An 11,734-nucleotide genomic window follows, 5' to 3' on the forward strand; every position below is an offset into this window, starting at 1 on the left:
GTGTGTGTGTGTGTGTGTGTGTGTGATTTATTTTTTCATATAAAATTATTCCCTTTCCTTCCTGTTGTATTACCAATTATGGAATAAATTTGTCTAATCAAATTATTTTATCTAGACATTTGACGAGTGTATAAATAGTGGTCAACCTGACTGTGATCCTAATAACATGTGGCTGCAGATTCCATTTTTATGTGGCCATGATCCAGCTTGTTGGTAAATTTCTTCTTTTAAAATAGTTTTAGAAAAATAGAACATTTTAAACAAATCTTTATCTCAATTTTATATTTTCTTAAATGAACAAGATATAATAACCATTATTAGAGTGTACTTTATTTATTTTGCAGGGAAATTGGTAATAGCTGGGCATTAGAGGAAGCCAAACGGAATCTACAAAGGTATTACTTTCTGGTTGGAGTAACGGAGGAGTTAAACGAATTTGTAGAAGTATTGGAGAATGTATTACCACGGTTTTTTAAAGGGGCACACAACTTCTTCTTACATAGTAAGTATTTGTGAAAATAAATTAATTAGAAGGGATTCTTCAGAAGGTATAATGATATAATCTTTTATTTATTACATTATCACAGTTGAAATAATATCAAAAGACATCAATGCTTTCTTTGATTTTTAGATAATAAGTCACACTTACGACAAACTACACAAAAACTCAATCCATTACCTGAAACAGTAGACATAATCCAGCAATCGATTGTATGGAAGATGGAAAATGAATTCTATAATTTTGCTTTGGAACATTTTCATGCTGTGAAAAGACGACTCATAAATGCTTCCCCTCAAGACGTAAATCAGCGTTTTATGTATGAAAAAATACGGCCAAAATAAACTACTGTAAGAAATTAGAGGAAATAGGCACAACAAAGAAACTATCGACATCAGGACTGTGTGGCAAAGATGGATATTTAGCAATCTGGAGACACGGTCGTATCTCGATTATAAGGAGAAGACCAGGTCTCAGTTCGAATCCCAGAGTGCCCTGATATTTTTCTCATGCTGTCGCTTCTTACAGCTTAATCCCACTTCTGGAGCTGCAATAAGCGACAAGAAAAATGACACTGATAGCTTCTCTATTGTGCCTATTTCCTCTAAATTTCTTAACTACTTTTTTACAAAGGACTTTACTCCTGCTGAATGATGCAATAACGCAATTGATTGCGAAATGTGTATTTATTGTAATTATGAGCAATATCATTTTTATATCAAATGAATTTATAGAGTTAATATTTATTTTCTTTCTACGTATAAAAAAAAATGCATAATGTACGATATACGAGTTTTCTTTTTGACTTCCTTCGTTTTATAAAAAATAACATTGTTTTTAAATAAACTAAAATAATTTAAGAAAATAGAATTAAATAAAATAATTTAGATATCTAAGAGATTACAGTAATTAGAGATTCGATTTGTATTGCGCATTATTTATTAATTCACTGATTTATTGGTCTAAGGGCAAACATGTGAACCGGATATAAACCACGTGGGAATTTAGTTTGCTGTTGTTCTTTAATACAAATAAGATCAGCCTTTTCAAATAAAGACCGTAAAGTTTTCATTGGTCTTGTTACGGAAGAGTCTTCCTTGTCAATTTCCATATTATTTGAAGTTGTGATATTTTCTTTCACCACGAGCACACCATTATCTTTCAGGCTCAATCTGTAAATTCAAATTACAAGGTAAGAAATAAGACTTTGTATTTCCTCTATAATAGAGCAAAAATATAACTCACGAGCATTTTCTAAAAAATTCTATTAAATCATTATCTTCTAAGTGTCCCAATACCCATTGACACCATATAAGATCGTATTTTTTTGGCGTAGGACAAAAGTTTTGCAATCCTTAAAAAAGATGAGTATATTTATATGTATGTCCTACCAAACTTCAGTCTTATAGATTATTTAGATTTTATTACCAATAGGGTAATATTGGCCGATTCTCGATGAACAGTTTTCCAGGGAGATCTTTGCTACCTCTAGAAATTTTGGATTTTGCTCAACGAGGTCTATATGTTTAAAAAATTTTAATAATAAGTTCTTCGTAATTCTACCAATACCAGCACCACAATCTAGGGCAAATGCTTTAGAAGGTGGATTTTCTATCTAAAACAGAACAATTTTTTTGAACATGTTTCTATCTAAAACCACAATTTTTTTTAACATGTTTCATTTCTTTCCATATATAACTTTCTAACTATATAAATAAAGCTAAAAGGCCTGTTATTTTTTTAGCTGAACTTCCTGCATAGTTTATCTTTCCTCTTTTTCTCTTCACATTAAAGAAAAAAAAGGAAAAAGATAAAGTGTGCAAGAAATTCAACTAAAAAGAACATAACTAAAATCTATAACATAGATACTGTGCTGAATCTATAAGAATCATTTGTGTTAATCAAAAGACATTAATTAATTTCAAGGAATCAAACTGACTCAATAAAAAATAAATACTAAGTCTATTTTAATAACAATAATTCAAATTTGCTGATAAAGAATATAAACAAGTGGGTCCAATTAATCCATTGTCAGCTTCAGAGGATTAAAAAAAAATCTACAATTTATTATAACTTTTAAAATTGATTTTTTCAACATTTTTATCTGAATTGTTTCAATTACGAATAAAAGTAAAATATGTTTCATGCAAAATTAATATAATAAGAGAAACTTTGCATAGGAATCTATTTTTTTTTTTTAGTATATTTTAGACTCATTCATTTACGAAAATTTAATACGTATATTCAATATACACTCTACTGTGTTCTACCTTGCGTAGAGATGTCTAATCTTTGGAATCTAGCATGCACACGTAATCCCAGCACATGTGCAGTTCATTTATATTAGGTTGATTAGATCAATATGACAGGTTTTATAACCCCAATAGTGGTCAACTTTAATAATTAATATTTCACTTTGCAAAACTGAGCACATTTTACAGCCAGAGTCTATTGTTTCATGCAAAAATGCGTCGAATGATCATAATTTAATTGAAATTGAAGATGAGGAGCGTTTTTTGGATAATTACCCAGAGAATTCGTGTTTTTAAAGCAGAGAATTTGTATTTTAAACTTTTAAAACAGAGAATTCATATTTTTAAAGCAGATAAATAAACAGTGAAAAATACTAAGCGCATGCGTAGATGGATTATGCAAAGCATGCTCTGGATTGAGCACATTTTATTGCCGGATTCTTTCATGCAAAAACGCGTCGAATGAGCATAATTTTATTGAAATTGTAAGGCGTCTTTTAAATAATTACCAACTTTTTTATCAAACACGCAAATGTTGAAATAGATTAACGAACTACGAAGGTAGCGATAGGTTAGACTATAACGATACATACCTCGAAGAGAGATTTTAAGAAGAGTGTAGAGCCCTTTATGTCTGTCTGCGAAATAAATCCGAAGCCTCCCAGCATCCCATCCACTGTGGGCGGGATGCGGTCCCAATATTTCGCGGCAGCGGTGTAAAATTCGTCCTGATACTCCTGACACGCGTTCGCGATATATCGCGGCTCTTGCATTTTCGCTATTTTCCGCACACTGTGATCTTCACTAATAAGTCCACGTTTACCCGCGTAATTTTGTCACGGCAATTCTCACATTCTTGCCGCGATCGATATAAAATCCACAAAAACAAGACACGATGTCGGAACACGTGATAACAACGATCTTTTGAGAAGAGTCCGAGATTCGTTCAACTCGATGTTCGTTCATTGTAGCTGCACTGTCTGCACAGGGATCACTGAGGTGCACTGTAGTGGCTGCTTTCCAATTGCAACAATCCCTAGACACTTTCGAGTTTCATGCACACGGCGACACAAGTTGCATTCCAATTGCCCGTTTATTTGCATATTTATATATTAGAAAGTATTTATTAACGTTGCTCTTTTTTTATGAAACTCGTGTGATACCGTTCGTACAGGCGAGTAATCGTGTCCCGCTCTTCTTCACATTTTTTTTTAAAACATAATCGCAAAAAGTGCTAAATATAATACGAAATGTTGTATTTTATGAATATTCACATAATACAATTATATACTAGTATGATTAATTATTCATTAAGTATAACGTTTCGTATTATATTTGGCATTCTTCGCGGTAAGATTTCAAAAAGTATAATGTGAAAAAGAGCCGCGCGCGACACGACTACCGGCTCGTACGAATCTCGGTAAGAGAATGACTGCGCGGTAATTACGCTGCTCCGTGCCACCCCGTGCCATCCCCACTCCAAGGCCGCGCGCCAACCGTCTAACCGTCGAAATATTAACGCGTATTACGAAGTAAAATAATATATTCTAAATTTTTAATGTTCTCCGATTAATGAAACAATTTCTTATATGTTCTAGTCTTAGCGGCGTTACACATTCACACTTTCTATTCTACACATGTAAGGCAAAATGCGGAATAACGTTGATTGATTACTTTAATGATACACTCGATTCCACAGACCTATTACGCATCGTGTGATTTCGACTTGAAGGTAAATTTTTATGATTCGACCGAGTATCACAGAATATAAACGAATGAAAAGCAGTACAAATAAACACTCCAAAAATGTACTTTATTGTTACTTAGCTTATTGATTTATATATACTTTGATGTAGCTTAATAACTTATAAATGTACTTTGATACAAATATGGTATTCGTATCATATTTTATGCTCGTAGAGAAACAAATTGATGAAAGACGTCCAAAATATGAGGATCAAGGTCCGGAGTGAACAATAAAGTTTCCAGAGTCGAGGAATACTTTTGTACTTGTTCTTGATGCTGCGAAACAAATACAAATCAATGTTTTCCAATTACGACAAAAATTATATATATATTATTTTAATATTTTACAGGGTGTCCTACAATGACGGCAAATTATTTCGTGTGCAGATATAACGGACTAAACGAGTCGAAGTCTTCCACTATTTTGCAATTTTCGCAATAGTTAACTAGATATTAATTTTTAAAGCTAGCCGAATAAGCGCGTCCATTCGACCTATTACTGCCAAGGATACGCCCGATCTCTCGACACGCGGATTGCAAGAAGCAAAGACTGTTTCGGTGCTTCGCGCTGCGCATTCTGTGAGCTAAACACCACGACTCGAGATGCGCTTGCCAGATAATGTTCGCTTTCATGTAGCCCGCGCGCTGAACAATCTATGGACACATGGTAGTAATAAGCCAGGCGGACATGCTTATTCTCGATAAAAAAAAATTCTTTAAAAATTAATATCTCATTAACTATTGCAAATATTGCAAAATAATAACTTTTTGATTCAATTTAGTTTGCTATACCTGCACACGAAATATTTTGCGATCATTCTGGGGCATCCTGTATATATCAATATTTCCCGTAATTATTAAACATTCGCATATAACAATAATCAGGCATATAGTAATAATAATAATTTAAAACTTACAGATAAGAAAACTTGTTGCAATCTCCCTATAGTCCATTTATACCAATGTGTGTTATAGTCAATTCCGTCTGTGTCACAACGCACTAAATGTTCTGATAGGATCATTATAAAACGCTAAAAAAAGATACATTATAATAACATCTTATTAAAATAGATTTTAGAAATTCTTTTATATCGTACCGAGAAAAATAGAATTCGCAATTTACTTTTAACAAAAGCGATTTAATATACGCTTTTTTTATACCTGAAATATAATAAGAAATAAATTTTTCTGATCTGCTTGCGCAGCTTCCAACTTTTCCTCCTTCCGTTCTACTTCGTCCTCCGATGGTCTTTCTCTATTTCTCTCTTTATTATTGTCCTCTTCATCTGAAGAGGAACCTGATCTACTTTCTGCTCTCCTCAGTTTCTCTCTTGCATCTGTTAATTCCGTACTCAACTTCGTCACATGTTTGTTCATTTTACGTATTGTCAAATGCAATATTTCCCAAATATATAATCTGGAAACATAAGTTTTTTATTGACATTCTTCGATATTTATCCACAATTATGATGATATTTCAAAATTAAATAAATGAATAGGTATTTTATCCAGACATAGCAGTGATACAAACTTTGTGAACTCCGATGCCATCTCTTTGGAAAATATCCAGTTGGCGATTGCACTACATTCAATGATACCAGTTTTTAAAAACTTGTCCGTTAGTACTACCATCATTTGATAATGATTCTTCCACAAAGCATACATGTTTCTTAATATACATATTTGTGCTTCTTCTGTTTCAGCAAGTATCTATGAATGAGAAATACGTATACAAAGGGCATATGTGCACATGCATCTTAATTGTAGAGCTTAATTGTACAGCAGTAATATTAATTTACCTTGAAAATATCATGAAATTTTACTATAGCTGCAAAACTGTGACTAAAACTTTTCGAACCGAGGTTCAGTAAAGATTGTACAAAGACGTCGATCTTTAACGGATTGTAATTATTCGTTTCTTCGTTTTCTCTAGGTAATGTATTTAAAATACCTAATACATCTTCCGATGTACCTTTATTTTTTATAGAATCTATTAATTTAAGTGCTGCATCCGAACCAGGGAGTGAACCTGAAATAATTTGTTATATTAATTAATATATTAATGGTGTTATGAATAATTATCTGTTTAATAATTTTACTATCTTTTTAGTGACTCAAATTACAAAAAATATAATATTCAAACATTTATGTCTAATGTCGTTTAAAAATAATGAACATTATACATGTATATCGCTCTCTCTGTATCTATAAAAACTAAATTGATATCACATAAAATAAGTTATGGCATATACATTTCGTTAAGTTTTAAAGTCTATATATTTGATTTTTATTCCATTATATACTTACTAGCGCCTTTAGGTGTATATTTATACACAGGCTCGGGAACTGCTGGAATTAAATCTGTGTACGAATCTGGCATCATATCTTGAATCCTTTGATAATATGACAATCTAAAAATGTGAACTTTGTATGAGATTTTATTTAGGATAATTTGTCGGACAACCGGATGTTATCCGGTAAAGCCAGATAACTGGATTTTATTCGACTGTATAAACCGGATAATCGGGTTTTGTTTGAAAATTGCACAAAATGATTAAAAAAAATGAAAAACTAATTTTTTTTAATAGTAAAAAAGTTTGTTTATATAAACCATTATAATTGTTATACAGATTTAATAATGTATCTATTAAACAGTTTTTGGATATTTTATTAATTTTTTATTGATTTTTAATAATATCTTAAAAGTTTTTAGTAAAGAAATATTCAAGCTAAATTTAATATATATATATATATATATATAAGACAAGTTTATACAAAATATTAACCTCAGAGCCTTGAGCAAAACTTCTCGTATAAATTTTGGTCTTGGATGTTCTATATCGCGTTGTAAGCAGGAATCCCAATCTTCCCAAGACCAACGGAATTGGAAGTTGCTTAAATGATATGCAAACCACCAAACAAAACGATCGAAAGCGGTAGCTGCCATACTGTCTATACGACGAAACAGAATCTCTGTAGCTTGCGCTAGTACCTATATATGGCATAATTCAAATATTATTTCTATCGTACTTCGCTAATATTATATAAATGATAATATTAAATTTTTGGATATATAATTTATATTGTTTGTAACCTGTGGCATAGATGAAGGCTGTAATTTGCAGAGTTCTATCAAAATTGATCCATAACAAATCTCTAAATGTTTTGGGGTAGGCAACCGAAATAATTCACCGAATATTACTTCGACAATACAATAGTCTAAAGGAATTTTGGCTTTGAATGGAAAGTTTAATAGTTGTACAGCACTGTAAAATAAAAATAATTATTATGCATAAATTGAGAATAACAGTAGTAATAATTACGAGAAAGTTTTTATATATATCTTTTTGCTTCATTAAACATTATTAGACTGAAGATAGATCAGTTTCTTTCAATAACATAGAAATATATATTACCAATCTTTTCTCTCAATATAACAATTATTGATGATCTGTCGTAGATGCTCTTCTATCAGAAATCTTTCAATAGCATGACTTCCCGGTAATAATGATCCTTCAGCAGGGCAATCTGTATAATCAAACATACGAAAAACGACAGTGGGCAATGGATAAGAATAAGATTCGTGGTGTGGAGGCGGCATCAAAGGTGGTAAGTTATGTTGTAATGCTTCACACAGAATCGAATCAAACGCAAGATAGGGTCGTGGGATATGTTTCTCGGCCCAATTATCCTGTCTCAGTCTGCGAACTTGTGCCCATAAGCAATCTAAATACTCTTCCTGTGGATGAGGTGTGTCACTCGACCATACTCTCAATGCCGGTTGATGTTTCTTATTTCGTTTATTCAAAAATATCTCTATTGTAACCATTAGATGATCCAATTCTTGTTCCTTTTTCTCATACAATTCTCTTCCAACCCATGGCAGTGTTGATAAAACAGCATAAACATACCTGCAAATTATACATAATTACTAATGAAGACTATTTATTATACATAATTCATACAACAGAGATGGCTCTACATAAGTTTTACACGTACCAATCGCGTCTCACTTGCGGTACACCATCTTCGTTTGCAGCATCTAACATATTGTCAAATAACTGCATCAACGATCCACATGATAAAACATGGCAATTTACCAAATCGGCTAGAAATCTAAGAGAATATCTAGCTACATCCCATTTACACGCTTTTAAAGAATCCTTAAAATTTTTCACCATGTAATCAACGAATTCTCCGCCAAAATTAAAATTTTTTGCGTTTAATAGCCCGACGAGGGTGGTATAAATTGTGCATTTCTCTGGCATCTTAATAGCACAGTCTGTTAAAATCCGAAGAATCTTGCTACGAAATACACCTAGATCGGCTTCTAACACAGAAGCCAAACCTTCTAAGTTGCTTTCCAAAGATGATGTTGACTTCTCTCCGACACGATGGATGAGAGATTCAAGACGATCTTCAATCTCTTGATTTTCTGATACTCTCCTACGTTTCTTATATACTCGATCTAAAAAAAGAATATATATATATATACACATGTGTCTGTGTACATGGGTGTGTGTCTGTGAGTATAAGTATGTACAAAGAATATGTAGGGTGTTTAGTAAAGACTAATAATACTTAAAAGTAGATTCCTGAGATCATTTTGAGACAAAAATTCTAGTACTAAAATGTCGAAGCTTTGATAGTTTTTAAATTTTAAGCACTTAAAGTCATCGAATCATATCACCTAAAGTTTGTATGCTTAGTATTATATCTGAACCCTGTATATATAACTTAACTATATATATACACTTTTATCTAGACATATGTATACATATATCATATGTACATATAGGATGCATAGAAAGTTTCGGACCTCCTAAATATGCGAGGATAGAGTGATGAGGTCTTATGCACGAATGACAGAACTTTTCAATCAATCTTTTAGAAATAACGACAAAGATCTAAATCGATTGTCATTCATTTGAAAATTTGAGAGACATCATCAAACAAATTATGCTAAATAAAATTTTAAAAAAGATGGAATAAAAGTAACATGTATAAATTAATAGTTTTTTGTTTGAACATCATAGATCATAGGCTGCGTTCCTTTTTGCGCTCGTAAATCATTTTTTCCATTGTTTACAAGTATTAAACAAGAACAAATAGTGCTCGCGAGCATTGTGAGTGACAAGTAGAACGCATCCAGTGATAAGCAATCAATGGTGAATCAGAGCATCAGGAAAACAGCGATAACTTGAAATGCTTACCGTAGCCATCATCTTCGTCATGTACTCTTCTACGGCTCATATTTCACAATATGTATATGGAAAAAACCGATAATTTAAAATTCGTGTACTCGCGATTGTTACTTTCGCACTTGTCGCACTATCTTTAACTTATAGGCGACGTAATCCTGCAATTTCACACACTAAATTCTAACCCCATTACAAGCCGTCTAGAAATCAAGCATAGAGACGATACAATGATGATTCTTCTTCTTTTTATTTCAATGGCTCCTGCCTGACCTGCCTCCAAAGTTGAGAGGAGACTATAGGAGAGTTCAAGATGGCAAAGTAGAGTCCTATATATAAAGAGACTCAACATTGATGTCCCAGGATTCGTATGTACAACTTGACCGGACAAAACCTCCGGTTGTAAAAATTATTATTTTAAATCGTTTGTATTTCGTATGAAGAGTTTTGAAGTGCAAATAAAAAGGTTTGTGAGTCATTGTATTAATTACAATTAATCATTCTTTTTTGGTCCAGGGGCTCTATTCTTGAAAAGAAACGTATACGAATATCTAGGGAAATGCTACAATATACGTTACGTCTAGGGAAATACTATATAGTATTTCCCTAGACTTTCGTATACGTTTCTTTTTAAGAATAGAGCCCCTGGGGGTCGATTCTGTATCTTCAATCAAGGTGAAAATTACAAAAATGAGCAAATTTACTAAGTGCTGACCAATGAAATTATCAGTATTCTAGTAAATTCACTCTTTTGTAATTTTCACCTCGTTTCAAGATACAGAGTCGATCCCCTGAGGTGCCTTTTCGTGTTGATTTTTAGCAAAACAGATTACGTGATAAAAATTGATAAATATCAAAATTGACAAATATCAATTTTGAGATCGTGTGACTTATAGCGTTTTCGGCCCGGCCAGGTTTGCACCAACCTGGGTTGGATTAATGGCGTTTTGTGCTCTCCTATTGGTAGAGCTGGTGATGTCAACCAATAGGAAAGATTAATCCAACCCAGGTTGGTGCAAACCCGATCGGGCCGAAAACGCTATAAAAATGAGTGTCGAGCGTCAGCATGGAAAGACACCTTTAAAAGGCACCTTGATTGCCACCATATGCATTCCACTAACTTTGGAGCAAGCGTTTGATTGGTGGTTCTGATTTAGTCTGCCGCCATTATGCGCAATGGAATGCCTTATATTTTTACACCATACATTTTTTCACGGCTTTCATGTACTAAGGAGTTGGCAGTCTAGTATTCAAGTAGTATATACAGTCTGGTGTGTAATATGTGAACAAATGGAATAAAATCGAATGAGATCGAATCATGGTAATCCGATTTTCTCGTCACATTTATTTCTCTGAGCAATTCAGCTGATCTGAATCAATTGAATCAACGCATTTTACGCAACCCGGAGAACCCGGTGTTCTCGCTCGCGATACGCTCGCGCTTGCATTCGGCATCGCATTCAATTGCTCGCAGTGCTCGCAGTGCTCGCACTTGCCGTCGGCGTTGCGTCGGAATTGTCGGAAGCTTCGCGAGCGTATTGCCTTCGTGTCTCTTGTTTGTGTTTGCGTTGTGTTCCGAGACTCGAGTACGTGCCGTGCGTACTTGTGTTGTGTGCTGCTTCTTGGAGGCACAGCTATCGTCCTTCGACTCCATCGCCGCTGCTATACTGCGATTGCTGTCGCGCGACGTGCAAGATGTGCGAAACAAACGTATACAATTAGCGACGATCGAACGGGCCAACGGGGCAAGTGGAATAACACTGTGAAAATTAGAGCGAGTTAGAGACAGACGCGAAAAGGTGTCGCGAGGCGGAATTCGGTGTTGGTATTGTTGGTAATCGATATGACACTCGCGTAACCGTCGCGCGATCATGGGTCGCTGTCCTGCCCGAAGATCGTCGTCGTCGTCGTCGTCGTCGTGGTCGTGGCCGCCGCCGCCGCCGCCACCCCCGTCGCTCATAGTAAACACGATAGATTGCGACGATCCGACGAGGCTGGAACAGTAAACTGGGAGGGGAGGCGGTGCGTGTTTCATATTA

General features: G+C 34.1%; 3 protein-coding genes across 3 annotated transcripts in view; 1 reads left to right on the forward strand and 2 right to left on the reverse strand.

The window, feature by feature from the left end:
• LOC108767994 (Heparan sulfate 2-O-sulfotransferase) overlaps nt 1–1,198 on the forward strand; it is a 3,296-nt gene extending 2,098 nt beyond the window's left edge. The window contains exons 5-7 of the mRNA XM_018518175.1: nt 116–213; nt 345–502; nt 632–1,198. Of these exons, the coding sequence (XP_018373677.1) occupies nt 116–213; nt 345–502; nt 632–843 (468 nt within the window). The 3' untranslated portion in view covers nt 844–1,198. The remainder of the gene's footprint in view (nt 1–115; nt 214–344; nt 503–631) is intronic.
• Nucleotides 1,199–1,342: 144 nt separating this feature from the next.
• On the reverse strand, nt 1,343–4,129 carry Ntmt (N-terminal methyltransferase). The gene is made up of 4 exons (XM_018518190.1): nt 3,345–4,129; nt 1,928–2,114; nt 1,745–1,853; nt 1,343–1,671 (listed from the first exon to the last, which is right to left on the reverse strand). Exons 1-4 carry the CDS (start codon nt 3,522–3,524, stop codon nt 1,446–1,448), a joined length of 702 nt encoding a protein of 233 aa, XP_018373692.1. The 5' UTR covers nt 3,525–4,129; the 3' UTR covers nt 1,343–1,445.
• Nucleotides 4,130–4,582: 453 nt separating this feature from the next.
• Cbp80 (nuclear cap-binding protein subunit 1) lies at nt 4,583–9,750 on the reverse strand. Its single transcript, XM_018518007.1, has 11 exons — nt 9,711–9,750; nt 8,497–8,965; nt 7,914–8,408; nt 7,592–7,763; nt 7,284–7,489; nt 6,805–6,908; nt 6,297–6,526; nt 6,029–6,207; nt 5,659–5,914; nt 5,415–5,528; nt 4,583–4,773 (listed from the first exon to the last, which is right to left on the reverse strand). Exons 1-11 carry the CDS (start codon nt 9,748–9,750, stop codon nt 4,660–4,662), a joined length of 2,379 nt encoding a protein of 792 aa, XP_018373509.1. The 3' UTR covers nt 4,583–4,659.
• Nucleotides 9,751–11,734: the final 1,984 nt, after the last annotated feature.

The sequence above is a fragment of the Trachymyrmex cornetzi genome, unplaced genomic scaffold (genome assembly GCF_001594075.2).
Source record: "Trachymyrmex cornetzi isolate Tcor2-1 unplaced genomic scaffold, Tcor1.1 scaffold121, whole genome shotgun sequence".
Lineage (NCBI taxonomy): Eukaryota > Metazoa > Arthropoda > Insecta > Hymenoptera > Formicidae > Trachymyrmex > Trachymyrmex cornetzi.

Bases quoted from the DNA above. Each gene is read 5' to 3' on its own strand.
- Ntmt (XM_018518190.1), bottom strand. From the start codon at position 3,524: ATGCAAGAGCCGCGATATATCGCGAACGCGTGTCAGGAGTATCAGGAC. The intron at 2,115-3,344 runs GTATGTATCGTT...GTTCTGTTTTAG, and splicing joins TCTTAAAATCTCTCTTCGAG to ATAGAAAATCCACCTTCTAA. The intron at 1,854-1,927 runs GTAATAAAATCT...ATCTTTTTTAAG, and splicing joins CGGCCAATATTACCCTATTG to GATTGCAAAACTTTTGTCCT.
- Cbp80 (XM_018518007.1), bottom strand. From the start codon at position 9,750: ATGAGCCGTAGAAGAGTACATGACGAAGATGATGGCTACG. The intron at 7,764-7,913 runs GTAATATATATT...TTTATTTTACAG, and splicing joins TATATTGAGAGAAAAGATTG to TGCTGTACAACTATTAAACT. The intron at 6,527-6,804 runs GTAAGTATATAA...AAATTATTTCAG, and splicing joins ATATACACCTAAAGGCGCTA to GTTCACTCCCTGGTTCGGAT.